The sequence below is a fragment of the Morus notabilis genome, unplaced genomic scaffold, assembly GCF_000414095.1.
Source record: "Morus notabilis unplaced genomic scaffold, ASM41409v2 Scaffold973, whole genome shotgun sequence".
Lineage (NCBI taxonomy): Eukaryota > Viridiplantae > Streptophyta > Magnoliopsida > Rosales > Moraceae > Morus > Morus notabilis.
This window is the reverse complement of record NW_010362556.1, coordinates 100541-118923: the sequence shown is the minus strand read 5'-3', so window position 1 is coordinate 118923 and position 18383 is coordinate 100541. Positions and strand designations below refer to the sequence as shown.

The 18383-nt window shown below is 35.0% G+C and overlaps 1 protein-coding gene across 1 annotated transcript; it reads right to left on the bottom strand.

The window, feature by feature from the left end:
* Positions 1 to 6486: 6486 nt before the first annotated feature.
* On the bottom strand, positions 6487 to 17839 carry LOC21389260 (cellulose synthase A catalytic subunit 8 [UDP-forming]). The gene is made up of 24 exons (XM_024168394.1): positions 17669 to 17839; positions 17468 to 17564; positions 17100 to 17161; positions 16823 to 16879; positions 16245 to 16304; positions 15731 to 15787; positions 15538 to 15580; positions 14699 to 14776; positions 14263 to 14590; positions 14014 to 14167; positions 13848 to 13928; positions 11864 to 12041; positions 11254 to 11333; positions 11106 to 11157; positions 10849 to 10996; positions 10475 to 10741; positions 9660 to 10005; positions 9423 to 9560; positions 9012 to 9137; positions 8707 to 8919; positions 8345 to 8603; positions 8055 to 8254; positions 7604 to 7957; positions 6487 to 7180 (listed from the first exon to the last, which is right to left on the bottom strand). Exons 1-24 carry the CDS (start codon positions 17768 to 17770, stop codon positions 6593 to 6595), a joined length of 4068 nt encoding a protein of 1355 aa, XP_024024162.1. The 5' UTR covers positions 17771 to 17839; the 3' UTR covers positions 6487 to 6592.
* Positions 17840 to 18383: the final 544 nt, after the last annotated feature.

Here is an 18383-nt window from a genome sequence, read left to right as displayed (position 1 = left end):
AATATTTTTTAATAATTTTTTACTGTAAAAATTTAAAATTAAAAATTTAAATTAATAAAATAAACGAGACTTATATATGCATGTGATGACAGGTTCAATCCGTCAAAATTATTGATGTTTGCCACAAAGCAAGGGTCAAGTGAAGGACCGTCAAAGTGGATTTTCAATCTTGAAAGACCGATGTTTGTATAATTTTATTGGGAATATTTACGGTGCCCCCTCTATTTTTAGTCCACCGTGAAATAAGTAAAAGTACCTTTTGACCATGAAATTATTAGGGCTTTTTTTTTTGTACAGATTCCCCCTAAATTTTATGTGTTTGACAATTTTTTTTTATTTGAACAGTGTTTTATTAAACAGCAGGAGCCACCTCCTGGATTGGGATAAACCCAGAGCTTGATGACTGACAAGCCCAAACACAAAAATTATGAGCACTTAAGTTCCTAGATCTAGGGATCTGCTTATGTTTTGGGCAATTCTTCAACTAAAAATTGTGACAATCACTCTTTAAATCTCGTTCATTTCGCTAATTTGAGTTTAGAATTCAAGTTTTATTACAGTAAAAAGCTCTCATAAACAATCACATCTAACTTTTTTGCTACAGTAAAAAACTCTCACATAAAATTACATATCAACTCAAATTTTAAACTCGATCAGCGAAATGAACAAGACGTAAATATTGGTGCAATTACTTCAATTGCTAACGCCATTAGACATCATGGATGGAATGTTGCATGTGCCCCTCACGTGCGCCATTTATCAGGGCAATATTGGAATTTAACTTTAAAAAATTATTTCCTTTTCAAAAAAAAAGAGAGGAAAAACTGATTGGAAATGGCGACGGACCGGCGACCACCTTTCCCTTCATGCTCTCTCTCTCTCTCTCTCGCCTCCTTCACCAAACCATTAGGTTGTCGGAAATGGCCACCAACCAGCCGGTCCAGCCCAGATGACAATCTCACTCACCTCCGCCCATTCCTATATTATTCTCCCTCTCTCTTCGGATCTCGCGGAGGTGGAGGCCGTTGCGGTGCCGGACCTTGCGCGGAGTGGAGGCCGTTGGGACGCCAGATCTCGCAGATGGTGGAGGCTGTTGCGACGCTAGTTGTCGCAGGGGGTTTGGGCCTCTGCGACGCCGGATCTCGCGTGTGGTGGAGGCCGCTGCGACGCTGGATCTCGCGGGGGGTTTGGGCCGTTGAGGCACCGAATCTCATGAGTGGAAGCTACTGCAATGACGTATCTCCTATCTTTCTCTCTCTTCTTCAATCTGAAACTCTCTCCAACAATTGTATAGAATCCATAAATCAGAAATGATGAATAACACCAAGAAACGATTTTTTTTTTCTTTTTCCTTGTTACTTCATAGCTTTCACACCACAAACAACGGGAAGAAAAGATTTCTTTTTTTCTTTTATTGTTTTTTTTTCTTTCAATTTTGGATTTTGATTCAGTTTTGGTGGTTTCGGATTCTCACAAGATTCGTGTTGATAGTTGGATTGCTAGCTTTAAGCAATCAAAGCAGTTAATTTGATGTTTAAGATCAATTTTAAGTATTGCACTTTGTGATGTTCTTGATCTGGGGAACGAAGCACACATGCGGGAGAGAACGTGAATCGGTGGGGGTGTGCAGACTCCATTTTACAGGTCTTTTTTGTTTTTGTTTTTTGATTATGTTATATAATAATTTGTTAAAACGAATTTTTAGTATTGTTCTCGTAAATAGATCACGTGACTCACAATAATTTATAACGGTGTTAGCAATTGGAGTGATTGTATTATTGAAAGTTTAGGGGTTTGATTGTCACAATTTTTAGTTTAAAGACTAAATTACTAAACACATAAAGTTAACGGGCATTCTTAAAAAAAAAAAAAAAAAAAAACCAATTATTAGTGTAAAATGAGTACGCATCATTTATATGGTGTTCTTTCCCACGATGTAACCCTTCTTTAATTTTGAAAAGAACTTATATTTCATAATCAATTAAAATTAAGAAGAAGTTAATCTTTTATCTTCTATCTTCTATTAATAACTTTAGGAGGACAAAGTCTCACTATCTCCTTTTTCTTTTGTTTTGTTTTTTTGGAATTTTTTTTCCTTTTTTTGGATCTTAGGAGACTTAAAAAGGTGGATTAAAAGGTGTTTATTTATAAGAAAAATTACATAGTTGCCTTTTGAATTATAAGTCGTTCACAAAATATTCTTGATTTTTAATTTATAATATCTATTTCGCTTAAATTTTAGAAGTCTTGTAAATTTTCCCAAGACTTCTAAAATTTTAACAGAAGGGAAAATTTACAATACTTCTAAAGTTTAGAGAAAAAATATGTTACAAATTAAAATTTAAGGACATTTTATGACATGGCTTATAATTCAAAAGGCAACAATGTAATTTGTCCATATTTATATTTGGTGGGGAAGGTAAATGGACAACAAAAAAGTGATATTATGATGTTTTTGGTTCAATTTCTAATGGGTGCCCTACTTAAATGACGTTTTTTTTTTTGGGTTAAACTACTTAAATAAGACTTAGAACGCTAACATATTGAAGCCGATTTAGATGTCAAAACAGCCCTTACATGCATTTCTTGACAAATTTAATAGCTGCTTTGATCATTGAATTTAGGAGCCTCCAGATCTAAACAATCAACACATCCTCACATTAAAACAAGAACCACTTTCTGACTCTTTTTTTCTTTTAGGTTATCTATATTTTTACTAATTGAGCTTTACGTGCTACACACGTGGAGAATAATTTGTATGTTAAGTTTTGATTACCATACTATTATTTTAATTAATTCAATAAATTATAAAGATTTCAATTAATTAGTTAGTTAATACATAATAAACACAAACATCTTTATAAGTATCAACATTAAAATAATAAGGATTACACAGAAAAAGATTAAATAAAGACACATACAAAAAATATATTTTAATGAGAACACTCAGTGAAAAAATAAATTAAAAATAATTTAAAGTTGCAACTGATAATAAGCTGGTTGTGGAGTTACGTGCCATTTTGAATTGCAATAGTAAAGTAGACAACTCTTATTCTCTTATTCTTCAAAGGCTTTGCGCAGATATTAACCTAGTTGTTTAATTAAAGTACCTTCTAACATATATATATATAATATATATAATATATATATATATATAGATGTAACTTTAATAGTTATTCTACTATTTATTTATTAATGGGTATTATTATTTTAGTTATAAAATATTAATCCGAAAGTTATAATAAATTATATAGTTGACTAAAAGAAATTATAATTAATAAAATTAAATTTTTTATCATGCCATGTCATTAGATTTTTATATTTGGTGGTGGCCACTGATAGAAAAAAAAAATATATATATATATATAGGACCTTCTTATACTAATTAAAGTAATATTCTGAGACGAAATTATTTAAGCACTTTAAAATGTGAAAGAAGAGACAGAGAATTAGTTTTAATGTAACCCTTAAAAATATAATTTTATACAAAAATTAGTTAAACTCCACGTGTTATGCATGTGGGGAGTAATCTCTGTGTTAAGTTTTAATTACTGTATTATCACTAAAAGCATATAACATCTTAAAATAAAATCCTAAAAAAGAATAAAAACAGCAAAAGTAAAATTTTAGGACAAAAAGCCAAAAAAGGTCAAAATATGACTAAAATGAAGAAATAAATAAATTTTAAGGCAAAAGAAAAAAAATAAGTTTCAGGAAAAAATATAAACAAAGGATAAAAAAGGACTAAAATGAAGAAAAATAGGTTTTACAGCAAAAGAAACCAAAAGGAAAAAACTAAAATTTTAGGAAAAAAATTAAAATAAGAGTCAGAAAAGAACTAAAATGAAGAAATAAATAACTTTTAGAGACAAATAAAATAAAACGGAAAAAAAGATAAAGTTTCAGGGTAAAAAAAAATAACTAAAATGAAGCAATAACTAAGTTTTAGTGCAAAAGGAACCAAACCGAAAAAAAAAATTTCAAGACTAAAATAAAAAAAAAGTTTAAAAAAGGATAACAATGAATATAAATAAGTTTAAGGCAAAAGAAACACAAGTGAAAAAATAGAGTTTGGGTGCAAAAATAAAAGAAAAAGATAAAAAAAAAGGGACCAAATTAGGAAATAAATAAGTTTTAGGATAAAAAACGCAAATGAAAAAAATAGAGTTTTGGCGCAAAAATAAATAAAAAAGGTCAAAAAGGATCAAAATGAATGAACAAATAAATTTTAGAGCAAAAGAACCAAGACGAAAGGAAACAATTTCAGAAAAGATAAAAAAGGATTAAAAAAGACTAAAACAAAGAAATAAATAAGTTTTAGGGCACAACAAATAAGACATATCTAAATTGGATAACATTTGATAATTTAGGTAAAAAAAAGAATTGTCAGATAAACAAAAAAAGATGGAGAAAAAATCAAAAGCAAAAAAAAAAAAAGATTAATTACGAAAACCCCTTGTAACACTTTGTCTCTAATATTTGAAACGTAACATCCATTTATCATGAACAATGAAATGTTAATAAAAATGCTCCATCCGTTAGGTTTTTTTAAGGGAAATTGACAGGTAAATGTTACTTTAGGAGTATTTTGGTAGCTTTATGATTTAAAATTTTATTTGAATTTAAAACTAATTTAAATTTAAATTTGTAATTATGATACATCCATTATTGATTGAATGTAAGTTAAAAATTTTATGAATTTTTTTGATAGAATAACAAAATTTATGAAGTTTTTTTTGAATAAAAAAATTAGTTTAAATTCAAATTAATTTTTAAACTATAAAATTATCAAAATGCACTTAAAATAGTAAATTAAATGACATTTTTTAGTTAAAAACCTAGCATAGGAGTTTTGCTATTAACATTTCATTATTCAGGCCGATGAAAAAGCATAGCCAAGACGGTACTACTCAAATGGATGAGGTTGATAAGTATTTGAGCAAGCGATGTGAGGAGATTACTGATGAACAATTCGATATTTTAGGTTGGTGGAAAGTGAATGCACTTGGTATAAGATGGTTTTTCAGGTTGCTAAAAATTTGCTTGTGGTTCCGGTGTCGATAGTTGCATCCGAATCAGCTTTTTTAACTGGCCGCCGTATTCTTAATCCGTTTAGGAGTTCATTGTCTCCTAGGATGGTCGAAGCAGTAATTTGTTTGAAGAATTGGTTGAATGCCATGGATGATGAATATGAACCTGTTGTTCTCAAGCTATACACGGATGAAGTGGAAAGTTTTGAAGACTGTTATGAAGTTGTTACAGGTGATATTATTAAATGTTAATCTTTAATAATTATAGCTAGCTTACTCCTAATCGTAATTGATTATTGTCATGGTTATTGAAATTGATCATCAATTTCTTTTGTAGATGATGGTGAGGTCGTCACTCCTACAACTTCAAGCAACATGAGTGCAACTACCCAACCAACGGATGCGGAATCCGCTGAAGTGATGAAGTAAGTTACTCACTTGTTAGTTAATTTATTAAGGACTTAGTATATTTATTTATCTATCTCATTTCTTTGACATATTACTAGTATTAAATATATTAATTTCTTTCTTGTATTGTATGTAATGTCTCTAATGATGGTGAAGAAGATCATGTGACAAATTTGGATGAAGAAGGCTAAAAAGAGTTCCAACAAGAACTGTTGTTGTTAAGTTTGAATGATGTTGTGTTTTGTGAGTGATAGGCACTTAGACTCTGATGTTTTTCCATAACTTGGACTTTACCTTTTGATAGCTCTGCCACCACTCTTTGTTTGTTCACACAGGGCGCGAGGGCGTTTGCTTCGCAAGGTAGTTAGGTTTTTCATCAAAGAAAGAGGCATGCTCAACTGCTGAAAACTCATAATAATTGTGCCTATCATCCATGCCCCCTGCCCTCTCCATGTTTTCCTGGATCTGTCCCGAACTTCTCCTTATCCACTCTGAAATATACCTTAAGTTAAGGGCTTGTCTACTTTAGCGTTATAATTCAAAGTCTCATAATTGCTTATTTAAGAAGAACTTTGGCTATCTTTCTTCAAGTGAGAAATCGGATCGAGAAACCACCGCCCAAAGGTGCTTTTACGAAAGCCGGTCACCGTTGGCTAAGAACCATTTCTCACTTGTGAAGCCACATATCAAAAATGAAAATCTAGAAAGTGTGCCATGAGTTAGGATATCGTGGGTTTTTCGGAGGGCGCTAAAAAGGTGGGGGAACAAGAGTTGTCACGATAGGAAAGAGAAATCCCCAACGAGCCTTCATTTTGGTTGAATTTATTAACAGTATTTTTGCAACTTTATATATATATATATATATATATATTTATAGATGTATAGATGAACACCACCTTTTACACCGATGCCACTCGCATACGCCAATTCTTGAACTTTACAAACTAATCCTTCCAAAACCCAAAAAAAAAAAAAAAGAAAAGAAAAAAAAAAGAAAGAAAAAGAATCATTAAAAAAAAAAAACCCAAAAAAGATGGAGAATCTTGCGAATTCTTCTATGCTAACTGAACCCGATATTACAGTAAAACCTCCGATTCCCACTAGTGAATGGTAAAAAAAATTTCATCATACAGCGCAACTTTCACGTAGTAACCTTAACAATCTATAGAAATGCAGCTCTGGGCAATGGTGTTGCTGTCCACTTTGCTCACAAACGGGTTAATCTTGACCCAAACAAGAGAGAAGACAGATGCCAAAAGCACTGACCAAAGCACAACAATGGTGGGAGTCTTGTTTTGGCGACCCATGAGACCCTTAAGGAACGGGTAGAGATGAAGAATCACCCAAAAGGCAAAGAAAACCTTGCCAAACAGTGGACCCCAAGCTTCATATCCTTTGTTTAGAGCGTCAGAGAATCCTGCAACCACACCAACCAAGTTGATAATGAGAAGGGTCGTTGGAGGGATCAAAAGTGTGGTCCACTTGATGATGTAGAGGTCCCCAAACTCCGAATCGTCAGCGGCCTTTGCAGTGACTGTGAAGTTGGTGTCAAGTCCTGCCAACATCTTGAGGAAGCCTTGGAAGACGGCGAAGAGATGGGCTGAAACGCCTCCGATCACCCAGAACTGCTCGTTACGCCAGAACTCCTCGATGGTGACTCCGCTCCACCGCAGCTCGAGAATGCTGGTGACAATGATGGAGAAGAAGAGGCAAAGGAACAGAAGACTTGCCAGGTTTGAAAGCTGAATCATGTCAACAAAAGTAATGAATAGTAAGTTTCATGTGTGTACCATGACTTCTTAGTATTTGCGAAACTGGGCTTTCTTATTAGTACGTTTTAAAAGAGTTGAAGCTCAAGGATATTGTATTGGTTTCAATGGTTATGCATTCTGATATATCATATATCTCTACCATTCTAAATGTTTAAGACAATACAAGAGGATCCCAAGTTATTGACAAAATTTCTTTTTTGTACCAAATGATGTGACAGAAGAGTCGTTATTATCCCATCGGAAAACTTTCTATAAAAGGATTCACTTGGTACCAAAAAAAAAAAAAAAATTAGTAGACAACTTGAAATCCACATCATTGTTCTTTCAGTAATGTCTTTATTAGTAATGGTGGGTATTCTTCCAAAGAAAAATGTTGGTAGTAGAAGCAATTACCGTTGGAATGATAAATTTGCCTGTGAGAAGGCAAATTGCTGGCAATGCACAATAAGCAATGAGAGGGAAGGATGTGAAAGGATAAACAATGGTGTTGATGTAAGCCAAGCGCTGCAGCCACCTGAGGCGACCTCCTGCAAAGCCATACCAAAGGGGGCAGTGCCTGCTGAAGAAGATCTCAACAGATCCGAGCGCCCATCGAAGAACTTGGTGAAGCCTATCAGACAAGTTGATTGGTGCTGACCCTTTGAATGCAGGCCTTAAGGGCATGCAGTAAATTGACCTCCATCCACGGCAGTGCATCTTGAAACCTGTTAGGATGTCCTCTGTGACTGAGCCATATATCCAACCAATCTGTGACGATAGAATACAATCATTATTATTAAGATGGTAATAGGTTATCCATGTTTAAGTGCTCTGGAATATGAAATTCAGAGAGAGTAGTAGGTACTTCTTTTCCCCATGCTGTTTTTTCTTCATAACCACAACTAATGACATGAATTGCCTCCTTGATCAATGCAGAGGGGTTAATAGATTCGGGCACTCCACCGTTATCCATTAATGTAGACTCGATGAATACAGATGATAATCCAAAGGTTTTCTCAAAGCTCAGTTGGGAGATGAGCATGGATCTCTCATGCTCATCATAATCTGCCCAGTGGAAAACAAAAACGCATTTAAGTATTTTGAAAACTATGTCATGATTTGTCTAAATCCAATTTATACGAACACTAGACTTACTATCGATTTCCCTGAGGTTGAATATGGCGGCATCAAGTTCATCGCGTTTAGCATCTCGATAAAGTTCTGAGGGGTCTTTAGATGGCTTCTTGGTCGGGCAGCAACATGAGCAGCAGCCACACCATGAGCAGGATGAGGAAGGCTTTGGTAAGGCTGGCAAAGATGCAGGACTATATCCATAAAGTGCTTGCCTATTGAAGACGGTCCCAGTCCCCACATAAACCGGTCCTTGTATACCATCAAGTCCTCTCATGTTAACCTGTATAATCAGAATATTAGAACGTTCTTTAGAATCCAAATGCTCATAACTCTTTTGGTACTGCAAAAAGAGGTAGTCATTACTTCTTCTACATTGAACTTACATCGAAGAAAACAGTGTTACGATTGGCATATCGATCACTGCGGTCAATCCCATCAAACCTCTGAGGGAACTGCACATAGCAGACACCTGGGCCCACTTGAGGGTCCATCAAGAAACACATAGCCTCACGAATGGCCTGGCTGTTGTTAACATAGTGGTCACAGTCAAGGTTAAGTATGAATGGCGCATTTGTAAGAACCGCAGATACTCTAACCTGTATAAGCCCAAAACATCATGTCTTAGTTAAAATTTTCAATGCAACAATAAATATCACAAATTTTGTATATAAAGTATATAGAGCCATACCAGAGCATTTTCAGCACCAGCTTTCTTGTGGTGTGGGTAACCGGGTCTCTTTTCTCTGGAGACATAGACCAGACGGGGAATTTCGTATCCGTCTATGTCATGGGCACCAGTGTTTCCAAGAAAAACCTGAAGAACGAAGTATGTCACATGGCGGGGGAAGAAAATATTTTGGAAATCAGATTGAACAAGACTAAAACTGGATAACTAGATGTTAAGTGTCTTGAGCTTAATTATTGTCCTGACGCAGAGTCAGCAAGCAGATCGACCTTGAAAATGAACCATTATTTATCTTGCGTGTGTTTTCTCATCTTTTTTTACTTTATTGAAACAATAGATTCCAAGCTCAAAAATAAAGTTTTAATTGACACTTAGTATTAATTAAAAAAATGAAAATTTAGTAAACAAATTAACCTGAATCATGCCAGGGTGATCACGCGTATTATTCCCGGGCCAAGATGTTCCATCTTGCATGGTCCAGCCTTCTTCAGGTGTTTTCTGAGCTTTTGCCACTAAAGCATTAATTCTCACTTTGAACTCTTCATAATCTCTCTACAATAATTCAAAATAAAACCATTAACACAAAAATGATTTCAAGCACATTTATAGTTAGTTTTACTGAAGCGGTTAATTCTCTTTAAAATGCTATACTTTCATTGCTCGGCGTTCCTTCACAAAAGAAGGCTGAATTTTATCCTTCAGGTAGTCAATCTTCTGTGAGAAGTAGAACTCAGGAGCACGTGGTTCAATTGCGAATTTCTTGCAGAATGGAACCCACTTCCTTGCAAAATCAGCTGTTTCAACTAAGGATTCGAAAGTAAGCATGGCAGCACCATCATCAGACACATAGCAGGAGACCTTATCAACTGGATAGTCCACTGCAAGGATGGAAAGCACTGTGTTGGCCGTGATCAATGGCGGTTCTTTCATTGGATCGACTGTACTCACGAAGAAATCTACAGCAGCTAGCTCTGATGGTTCACCCTCTCTTTCATACCTGACATTCAAGTACACATTCAAACATTGGCTCTCTAATCTATGTTAAGTTATTCACATACACAGCTAGAAAATATTGTGTTCATTGGCAAAATAACAAGTTTAGTTACCCAACTTGGAAGCATGAGATGAAAACTAGAAAACTAAAATTATCAAATGTATAGGAAAAAAATCTTATACATTCAATTACATATCTAAAGATTATCTACCTAATGTATGTTGATTGGTTTACGTTATACTAAGCCAGGAAGCACTGTCTGTTCGTTTTCTAACATCTTGCTTTATATCCAACTAAAGTTTGTGGCAGAAAGGAAAAAGGGTAGAGCCAAAATAACAAGTTCAGTAATCACCTCTAAAAATTGTTAGGTGTATAGAAAAACCCAATTGAATTCCTAAACATAATCAAACCAATATAATCAATAACTACTAACTATAGGTAAAAACTTAGTATTTCAGATGAAGATATGAACCTTGCAGAAAGCCTGTCAATGTATGTTTCCCTACTAACTGGAGACCATTTGGGAAACTGGTCCAAGATCCAGGAATAGGCAAACCAGATCTCACAAATCACAGAGGTCATCCATAGACCATAAGCACTATCAACCGGATGAGTTACTCGGTAATGGAAGAAGAGAACCAGAATGATCAATCTCATGATTATCACAACTCTGTAGGGTGTGAGTTTGCTTTTAGAAAGTGGAATGAGAGTTGAAAATGGTTGTGCACCATCTGGAGACCTATAAAAACAATCACATTAAGTCATATATTTTGTTGTAGTCTCTAAAGGTAACCATATTATAAAAACTATTTCATTAACATTTGATAACAAAAGATATATTCTCACTGTTGTTGCCCTTCCATCTGTTGCTCAGGTGGGACTTGAACCTCCTCTTTCTCCGCCTTAGTCGCAGCCTTTTTCTTCTTGTTCTTTTTATCCTTCCAACTCTCTACTCTATTCTTCCAAATTGGATTCCCGGACTCATCATTCATTTCTTAAAGAGAAACCAATCGAGATTGTAATCAACAATTTATTATATGAAATTAAATGAAATCTGGGGACCAAAAGATCCAAACATGGATAAAACAAATGGATTGTCTTACCACTATCCACTGTAGACACACTGCTGATATGTCTAGCATGAAGTCCCACATCCTGTGAAAACCAATACTCAATATTAATTTAAGCTTGCTATTCTTCTCCTTGGAAATGCGTGTGAAGCAGAGAAATACGTACAAAAATCATTCTTACCTTTGGTTCATTGAGGTGAGATGCCATGGTGGATCCAGTTTCAGATATATTTGTTTCGCCGTGATCCGCCAGTGAATCCTCTATAGAAATCAAAGTAACACAGAGCTTACAAATCATGCAATTCTAAAGTGTCTACTCTATACCAAACATAACCAAAACAGATGTTGATCTAGAATTCAACAAACCATTGTCATTAATTTGTTTATAAGATAATGCTTCAGTTACAAGGCTCAAACTCAATTTGGAATTATTGCCCTCGTTCAAACATATAGAGCATAATAGGGACCTAACAATCATATAACATGAAGCATAAATCTGTAGTCAGATAAGCTTAGTACAAAGAGTAATGTTTAAATGGTCCAAAAACTTATTGTGTTGCAACAATTTGGCAAAAGTTTGTCATGACTGCTAACTTGTTTTGGACATGATAACGTTTCTATCCAACTTTGCCATCTAAGATGTTATACATATTAGTGGACCAAATAAGGATCTCAGTTTCAAATCATAATAGGATAAAAGTGAAGAAAGAACTGAGAAAAATAGAGAAATCCAAGTTAGAAAAATACCGCCACAGGGCGGAAAAATAGAGAAATCCAAGTTAAACAAATACCGCCATAGGGCGTGCTACAACGCAGGCAAACTTTGCGCCCCTCGTTGATCTCATAATTCAAACAATCCTTGCAAATGGGGAAATTGCACTCGTGACAAGCCACAAAGACTTCTCCATTGGCATCAAGCCCCACTTGCTCACCACAAGTGCTGCAGAGAGGAATCCCAGATTGCATCATCTTGATTTTCGATCAGCTTACTTGATCAGCAGGGCCCTCTCTCTCTCCCTGTGCTTTCTCAATCTCAGTTTGGTCACTTATTTTTATATGGAAGACCCCAAACACCATAAAAGGGCAGTAGGTTGGTCTTTACTTGAGGGTGGTGCAACTACAAGCATATATATCTTTTGTACTACTGCTTAAAGGAGGAGAAGATTAATGGTGGTTGTGGAGGTTGAGGTGTTGGTTTTCATTTTTCTTGGAGAGAAAGAGAGACAAGAAGCAACATCTATATTGTTTCTTCTTCTTCCCTTTTTTTTTTTTTTTTTTTTTTTGGGTGTAAAAAGAGGATTTGAAATTTTTGCTGGAAGTCTAAGGAAGGTTTCGGTTGGGAAGGGTACATCTTTAACCAACAAACCTTACAGAAAACAAACCAAAGCCTTGCATGTCACGTCGATTGATATACATGCAAACAAAGACTCCATACATTGCCATGGCTTTATACATACATCCATACATACATACATACATACATACATATATATATATATATATATATATATATATTTGAGTTCCAAGTTTGAACATCTTACAAGTTGCCAAGATTGTTTAGTCTCCAAAGTTGTTTACCTTTTGGCTTTGGGGCAACCATACAAATAATCGTTGTCAATAAGATAAAGAGCAACTATTTTTAGCTCTAGGAAGGGTGAGTTTGCATGTTGCTCATAATTTCTCAATCGTTGATGACCCAGTCATTCAAATGTCAGATAAAGCTTTAAAAATGTGAATTAGAAAGAGAAATCTTGATTGAAGGACCAAAGAGGTGGCTTTTTACAATCAAAAGATGGTAATATCCCACGCGTAAGTGGTAATCCATTTGGTTCTTTTTCCTGTACAATTCAAGATGGTTGTATACTACCACTTGTGGAGATCTGACTCACCAACTCAAAATTTTTAAATTCTGGCTTCATTGTACCTAACTTCACTTCTTTTTTAAATTTCTCTTTTTTTTTTTTTTTTACATGGTACCTAACTTTATTATTGGTCGTACAACTTGGCTGTGTACGGATCCCCTCATTGTACCTAACTTCACTTCTTTTTTAAATTTCTCTTTTTTTTTTTTTACATGGTACCTAGCTTTATTATTGGTCGTACAACTTGGCTGTGTACGGATCCCAAGATGTAGGACACTGGAATAAATTTTGGTAGCATTTGATTATCATGTTGCGTCCGTTTATGACCACAAACATAGATGTAAAACCCAACTACATTCTTCTGTCTTTCTTCAAAAAAAAAAAAAAAAAAAAACTACATTCTTCTGGAAAACTATACAATATTTAAGAGTAATTTCATCAAAGCTCATCTTGATCATTATATATATATATATATCCAATCGCTTTTGAGAACTCATTTGCCTGATTGTCACGACTCACTATAGACTTCACAAATTATTTAAAAAAAAAAAAATTACAAGGTAAAAGATTCTCTCATCCCGATGAGGGAGAAAAAGGCAGAAAAGACAATAAAAAAGTACAAGCTTCTACGCCTAAAATCAGTCGTATAATGAAATGTAATTCCCACATGCCTCACTAGAATAGATAAGAACCTCAAAAAAGCGTGGCATTCCCTGATGAGAGATTGTAATTTGTTAGCAGGCTAATCAGCCACTAGATTTGTGATAACCTCTTCGAACTTTTAGATGGACATCCGATCGAATGGAGCTTCGAGGTGAAGAGGAAACGATTTTCCAGAGTTGGTAATCGGTTTTCTCACCAGGAGTTTCAGTTAGCAAATAGTCCATGGTTGCGCAGCACTGATTTATGAAACAGAATAGACCTTCACCACTTTCGTTGTGTCGCATACAACGAGGTTTTCTGATTCAGTTGGAGTGGTGCAGAGCCAATTGACCTGCCGAGGCATTAGGTACTGGATGAGAAGTTTGAAAAAACAAAAATGAAATCCCGGCAGCTGTCTAAAAGATACAAGAACTCACCTTTTTGCTCAGATTGATGTTCAATTGTAAAACATTAGTCCCGCTGCTAGTTCCTTCTGTATCAAGATATCGGGACCAATCCCATACCTTTACTGACTTGTCATTTCCCCCTGAAATTATGAATTTTCCTCTTTCACCAAATAGTGAAAATGCCCTGAATAAATTGTACTAGTCAAATAATTGAATACAGTTTCTTTTGAGAAAAGAGTGTTAAGTCTTCTAAAATTGCACTCAAAGTAAATGACTCACACGCAAGACACTGCAGCAGTGTGACCCCCAAAAGAGTAATCCAAATGTATCCTTTTTCTTCCATTTTGTTCTGAGTTTTCTGTGTCATTAGTTCTGCTTCTGTTTTTGGATCTATTCTGAGATCCTCTTTGGGATCCTGTAGAAGTTTTTGACTTGATGACAGCAAGTTCAGATTCAACATCGATAACATCGACAGATCCATCACCCCTTGCGACAGTACAAATCTTGCCTGATTTGTCTAACATATCAATATCTGGAACCGCAAGTGCATGAATGTAAGCAGGATTAAAACACTGTCCTGTGCTGCCACCATTGTTATCATGCAGAGCTGTGGCAATGAAAAGGGAAGGATTTAGAACAAATTCCATTTTCTGGTCGATGGCACAACAGTCACTGAAAGAAAACGAGATTGTAGCAGTATTAAACAAGTACTTACCAAAATCCACAATTTTGTGTGGACGGCCTTTGGAGAAGTCCCACATCACAAGTTTAGAATCAAGCCCTCCACTAATAACTAGAAGAACATGCGAAAAAATAATTGGTTCTCAAAGATTATATGTTTTTACCAGATTGTGGTAGGAAAAAAAAAAAATCCCTGTGTTGAGCTTGTCAAGTAAAATACAAATACCATGACAGAGCAGTAAAACTTGTCCAAGTAAAATTCAAGTAGTTCCCAATTTCCCATTGACATTAATACTAACAAATAGCAGTAAAACTTGATAATAGTAATTAATCCACCAAAACCTAAATGCTATCGGCCCAAAATTCTACACACCTTCCCACAAGCAAAATGAAAAATTCTAATCGCCTTCCATGAAATGGCTACCACAAACCACTCTTTTCATCATACTTCAAGCCTCACTGCGTAACATATCAGTTACCGGCTGACTCTTACTCTGCAACTTATGCTTTATCTTCCAGCCAAATGAAAAATTACATTTACACCAAAAAGGTAGCTTGTCTCATACAGACATCCACATAAATCTTTATTTACTTATGAAAACTGTAAGAATGCCCTTTAACTAACCACTTTGCACAAAATCACAACACCAAAAAATTCATCTTACGTCTCCACAATTTTTTAATCAATAATCAAAATGCATAAAGTTAGTATGTATTACATACAAGCAGAAGAACCTGAGTTAAAACCACTTTAATCATAGACTTCTTAACATCAATATCACCCCCAGGTGCATCTATTTGGATATTTGTAGATAGATGGTGATAGAGAGAGATGAGTAAGAAAAAAGAAATTAAAAATTCATATAGAAATACCTTCCCAGGGTCTCCATGGAAGGAATTGCACGCTGCTGCAAATCTATAATACATGGCCGTTAAGGTGACAGATGTGGATAAAGATCGAACAATAGACGAGAAGCTCTGGTAAACCAACCTGGACTTGCAAATTACCCTGTTAATGTTGTATGGACGTCCAATAAAACGTGTTTATGTTTACAAGAAAGGATACACTTGTATGGCCAGCTCTCAATGTTTTATAGAGACATTTTTGACTAATGTCTATGATCTGCCATAGAGATTACAATGAGCAACAGAAGCATAATGAAATGAACATTGTGAAAATGTCAAACCTTTCACATCTCCAAATAACTGCAGAACGCATGATAATATATGCATGGGAGAGAGAGTTAATGATCTGGCAAGTATGCCCAATACATATGAAATTAACATCATGCTACGAAGTTAGAGCTATATTGTCTAAATAGCCTGACCAGGTAAAATAAGAAAACTTTTTCAATTAGTAATGTATACCAATCAGAAAAAAAAAAGCCTTTAAAACAGTCACCACTTTAGTGGAAAGAAAAACATCCAACGACTAAATTTTCAGCATATACCTTTACAAGTGGAAAACCAAACATACAAAGTTGTTTCTGCCTATTAGCATGTCTACAGCTCACACTACACTACGGTAAAAAGCTACCGAGAGAGAAACTGAGAACTGTGTTTTTATGTGTGGTACGAACCTTAACATCACCACCATCATCTGCAGCAGCAAGAAAAGAAGACTTGTAGTTCAACGCAATCTTGCATAGACAGGATTAATGTTCTGTTAGGAAAAATTAGCATGGAAAGATCATTCTATAAAAAAATAAAAAAAATAAAAATAAATTCCACCACTAGATGCAACTTTAGTTCAACGTTCAATAAAACTTATTATTTGTTTGTGAGTGTAAATGATTAAAAATTTAACTTACTAGATACATATAGCAGGCTCACTTCAAAATTTTATGAATTTCTTTCTCAGATAATGTGAGGCTTTAAATTGAAATGTGAGATTACTACCCTTAAGCCAAGGAAGAAAAGAAAAAAACCATAAAACACATACACACAAAGGAATAAGAACTTGACATCACATTGAGCACCAACCTCTGAAAATTAAAGGAAATAAATACACGGGATCGAGTTTTCGACATAAACATACTTTAGCCATATAGAATCAAGAGCGTGATATAGCTCAGATGTAACACTTAAATTCAAGAGTGTGATATTTGCTCAGATGCTACATCTGCCCTTAATAAACAAAGTTAAAACTAATGTCTACCTGATTTATCTCCTCCTTATTATATACATAACTCTCCAACGGCTTAAATGCATTGGCCTGCGAAATAGAACGTATACAATAACAACTTATTAGTAAGCAAACAAAAGTGTAAAATCATACAACAAAAATCACATTGTATGTCAAAGAGAGGGAGCAAAATCAAAAGGTACACAGAAATTTTAGCTTCTTTTTCCTAAAGACGGTGAACACAAAAATAAACATAAAACAAACCACAATTAGAACTAGTAACTTCTTCATCAACGCCATGAATGATTACCAGATGGACATCAAAGCTCTTGACTTCCTTTCCAGAGGAAACATAAATGACATTCTCATTTCCTGAATCAAGCAACATGTTTTTACAAACACGATAAAGATCAAACACAAAACACACATAATCAGCCGATAAAGCATTCCAAGAAATGATCATAAACAAGTGAAGGTGAACATGAAACATATAAAAATAAATACTTTTTTGTTCCACTTCCACTAAATCAAACTAAGTCCATATTTACAAGTTAAAACTAATTCTCGATATAATTCCCATAACCAACCTCCCAAGTTTCAAAAATTACTCCTAGTCCGGATTTGTAGTGCAAGACAAAAATAAAAATCCAAAATTTAAAGTCCAAAGCTCAAAATTACCAGACTTGAAGCAAATGGATGATAATGGTTCGTTCCCAACTTCTAGAGTGCGAACGACGTCTTTGCATCGCATGTCAAACCAGCAAACGGAACCATCCTGATTCGTATATGAAGATTATAGATTTATTGATTTTGGTAAAGCTGAAACTGAAAGTGGAGCTAGTCTGAATTAAAAAGAAGAAAACGGAGAATACTGAATACCTCGCCGGTGGTGAGGACGAGGCCAGGCCTGTCACGTGAGGCCACGCAGCACGTGGCGGTGGCGTTGTGGCCCTTCAGTCGCCTTGCCTTTGTCTCTGTCATCTCCGCCGTCGCTCTCTCTCCCTCTCTTTCTCTCTCTCTCCCTCTCTCTCTCGCTCTCTGTCTCTGTTTAACTTTTACAAACGCTGTTTTGGGTCGTCGTTGGCTGTTGGCAATCTACCATTGCTGAGGCTTGTGAGTAGAGGGGAGAGGTTCCCTTGCTGGGCTTGGGCTCTCGCCAAAGGCCGAGACTGCACGCTTTGCTATTAAGCCCAGTCATCGCCGTACTTCTTGGGCTCAGGCCGAAAATAAGAACAGAAATCTATCTCTCTTCCTAAAGGTGAGTGGGCGGGCGGGAGGGCGCATTTCGTTGCCATCATTTTTCTTTTTTAACCTTTTTAGCTTTTTTTTTTTTTGTTTTTTGTTTTCTTTTTTTCTGTGATATTTTTATATTTTTAAATATATCTCGATTAAATATTTTTCTTATGGTTATTTAAATATTATTTTTTTAAATTATCCTGTTAAATTAATTTATTCTCAAATGTGTCTTTACATAAATATATTTTTTATCCGGGATCCTCATAAATTTCAACTTTAATTGCGAAACATTTCGCACAAATTTTGTTCTTATCTTTTACTTCAAATTTTTTCCCACTTTTATCTTTATTTCTTTTAT

What these genes read in the sequence shown, in the direction of transcription:
- LOC21389260 (XM_024168394.1), bottom strand. Translation starts at nt 17,770, where the DNA reads ATGACAGAGACAAAGGCAAGGCGACTGAAGGGCCACAACGCCACCGCC. An exon ending in AGAGCTTTGATGTCCATCTG is followed by an intron (nt 16,880 to 17,099) that starts GTAATCATTCAT and finishes TCTATTTCGCAG; the next exon opens with GCCAATGCATTTAAGCCGTT. An exon ending in CTGGTGCTGAAAATGCTCTG is followed by an intron (nt 8,920 to 9,011) that starts GTATGGCTCTAT and finishes GGGCTTATACAG; the next exon opens with GTTAGAGTATCTGCGGTTCT.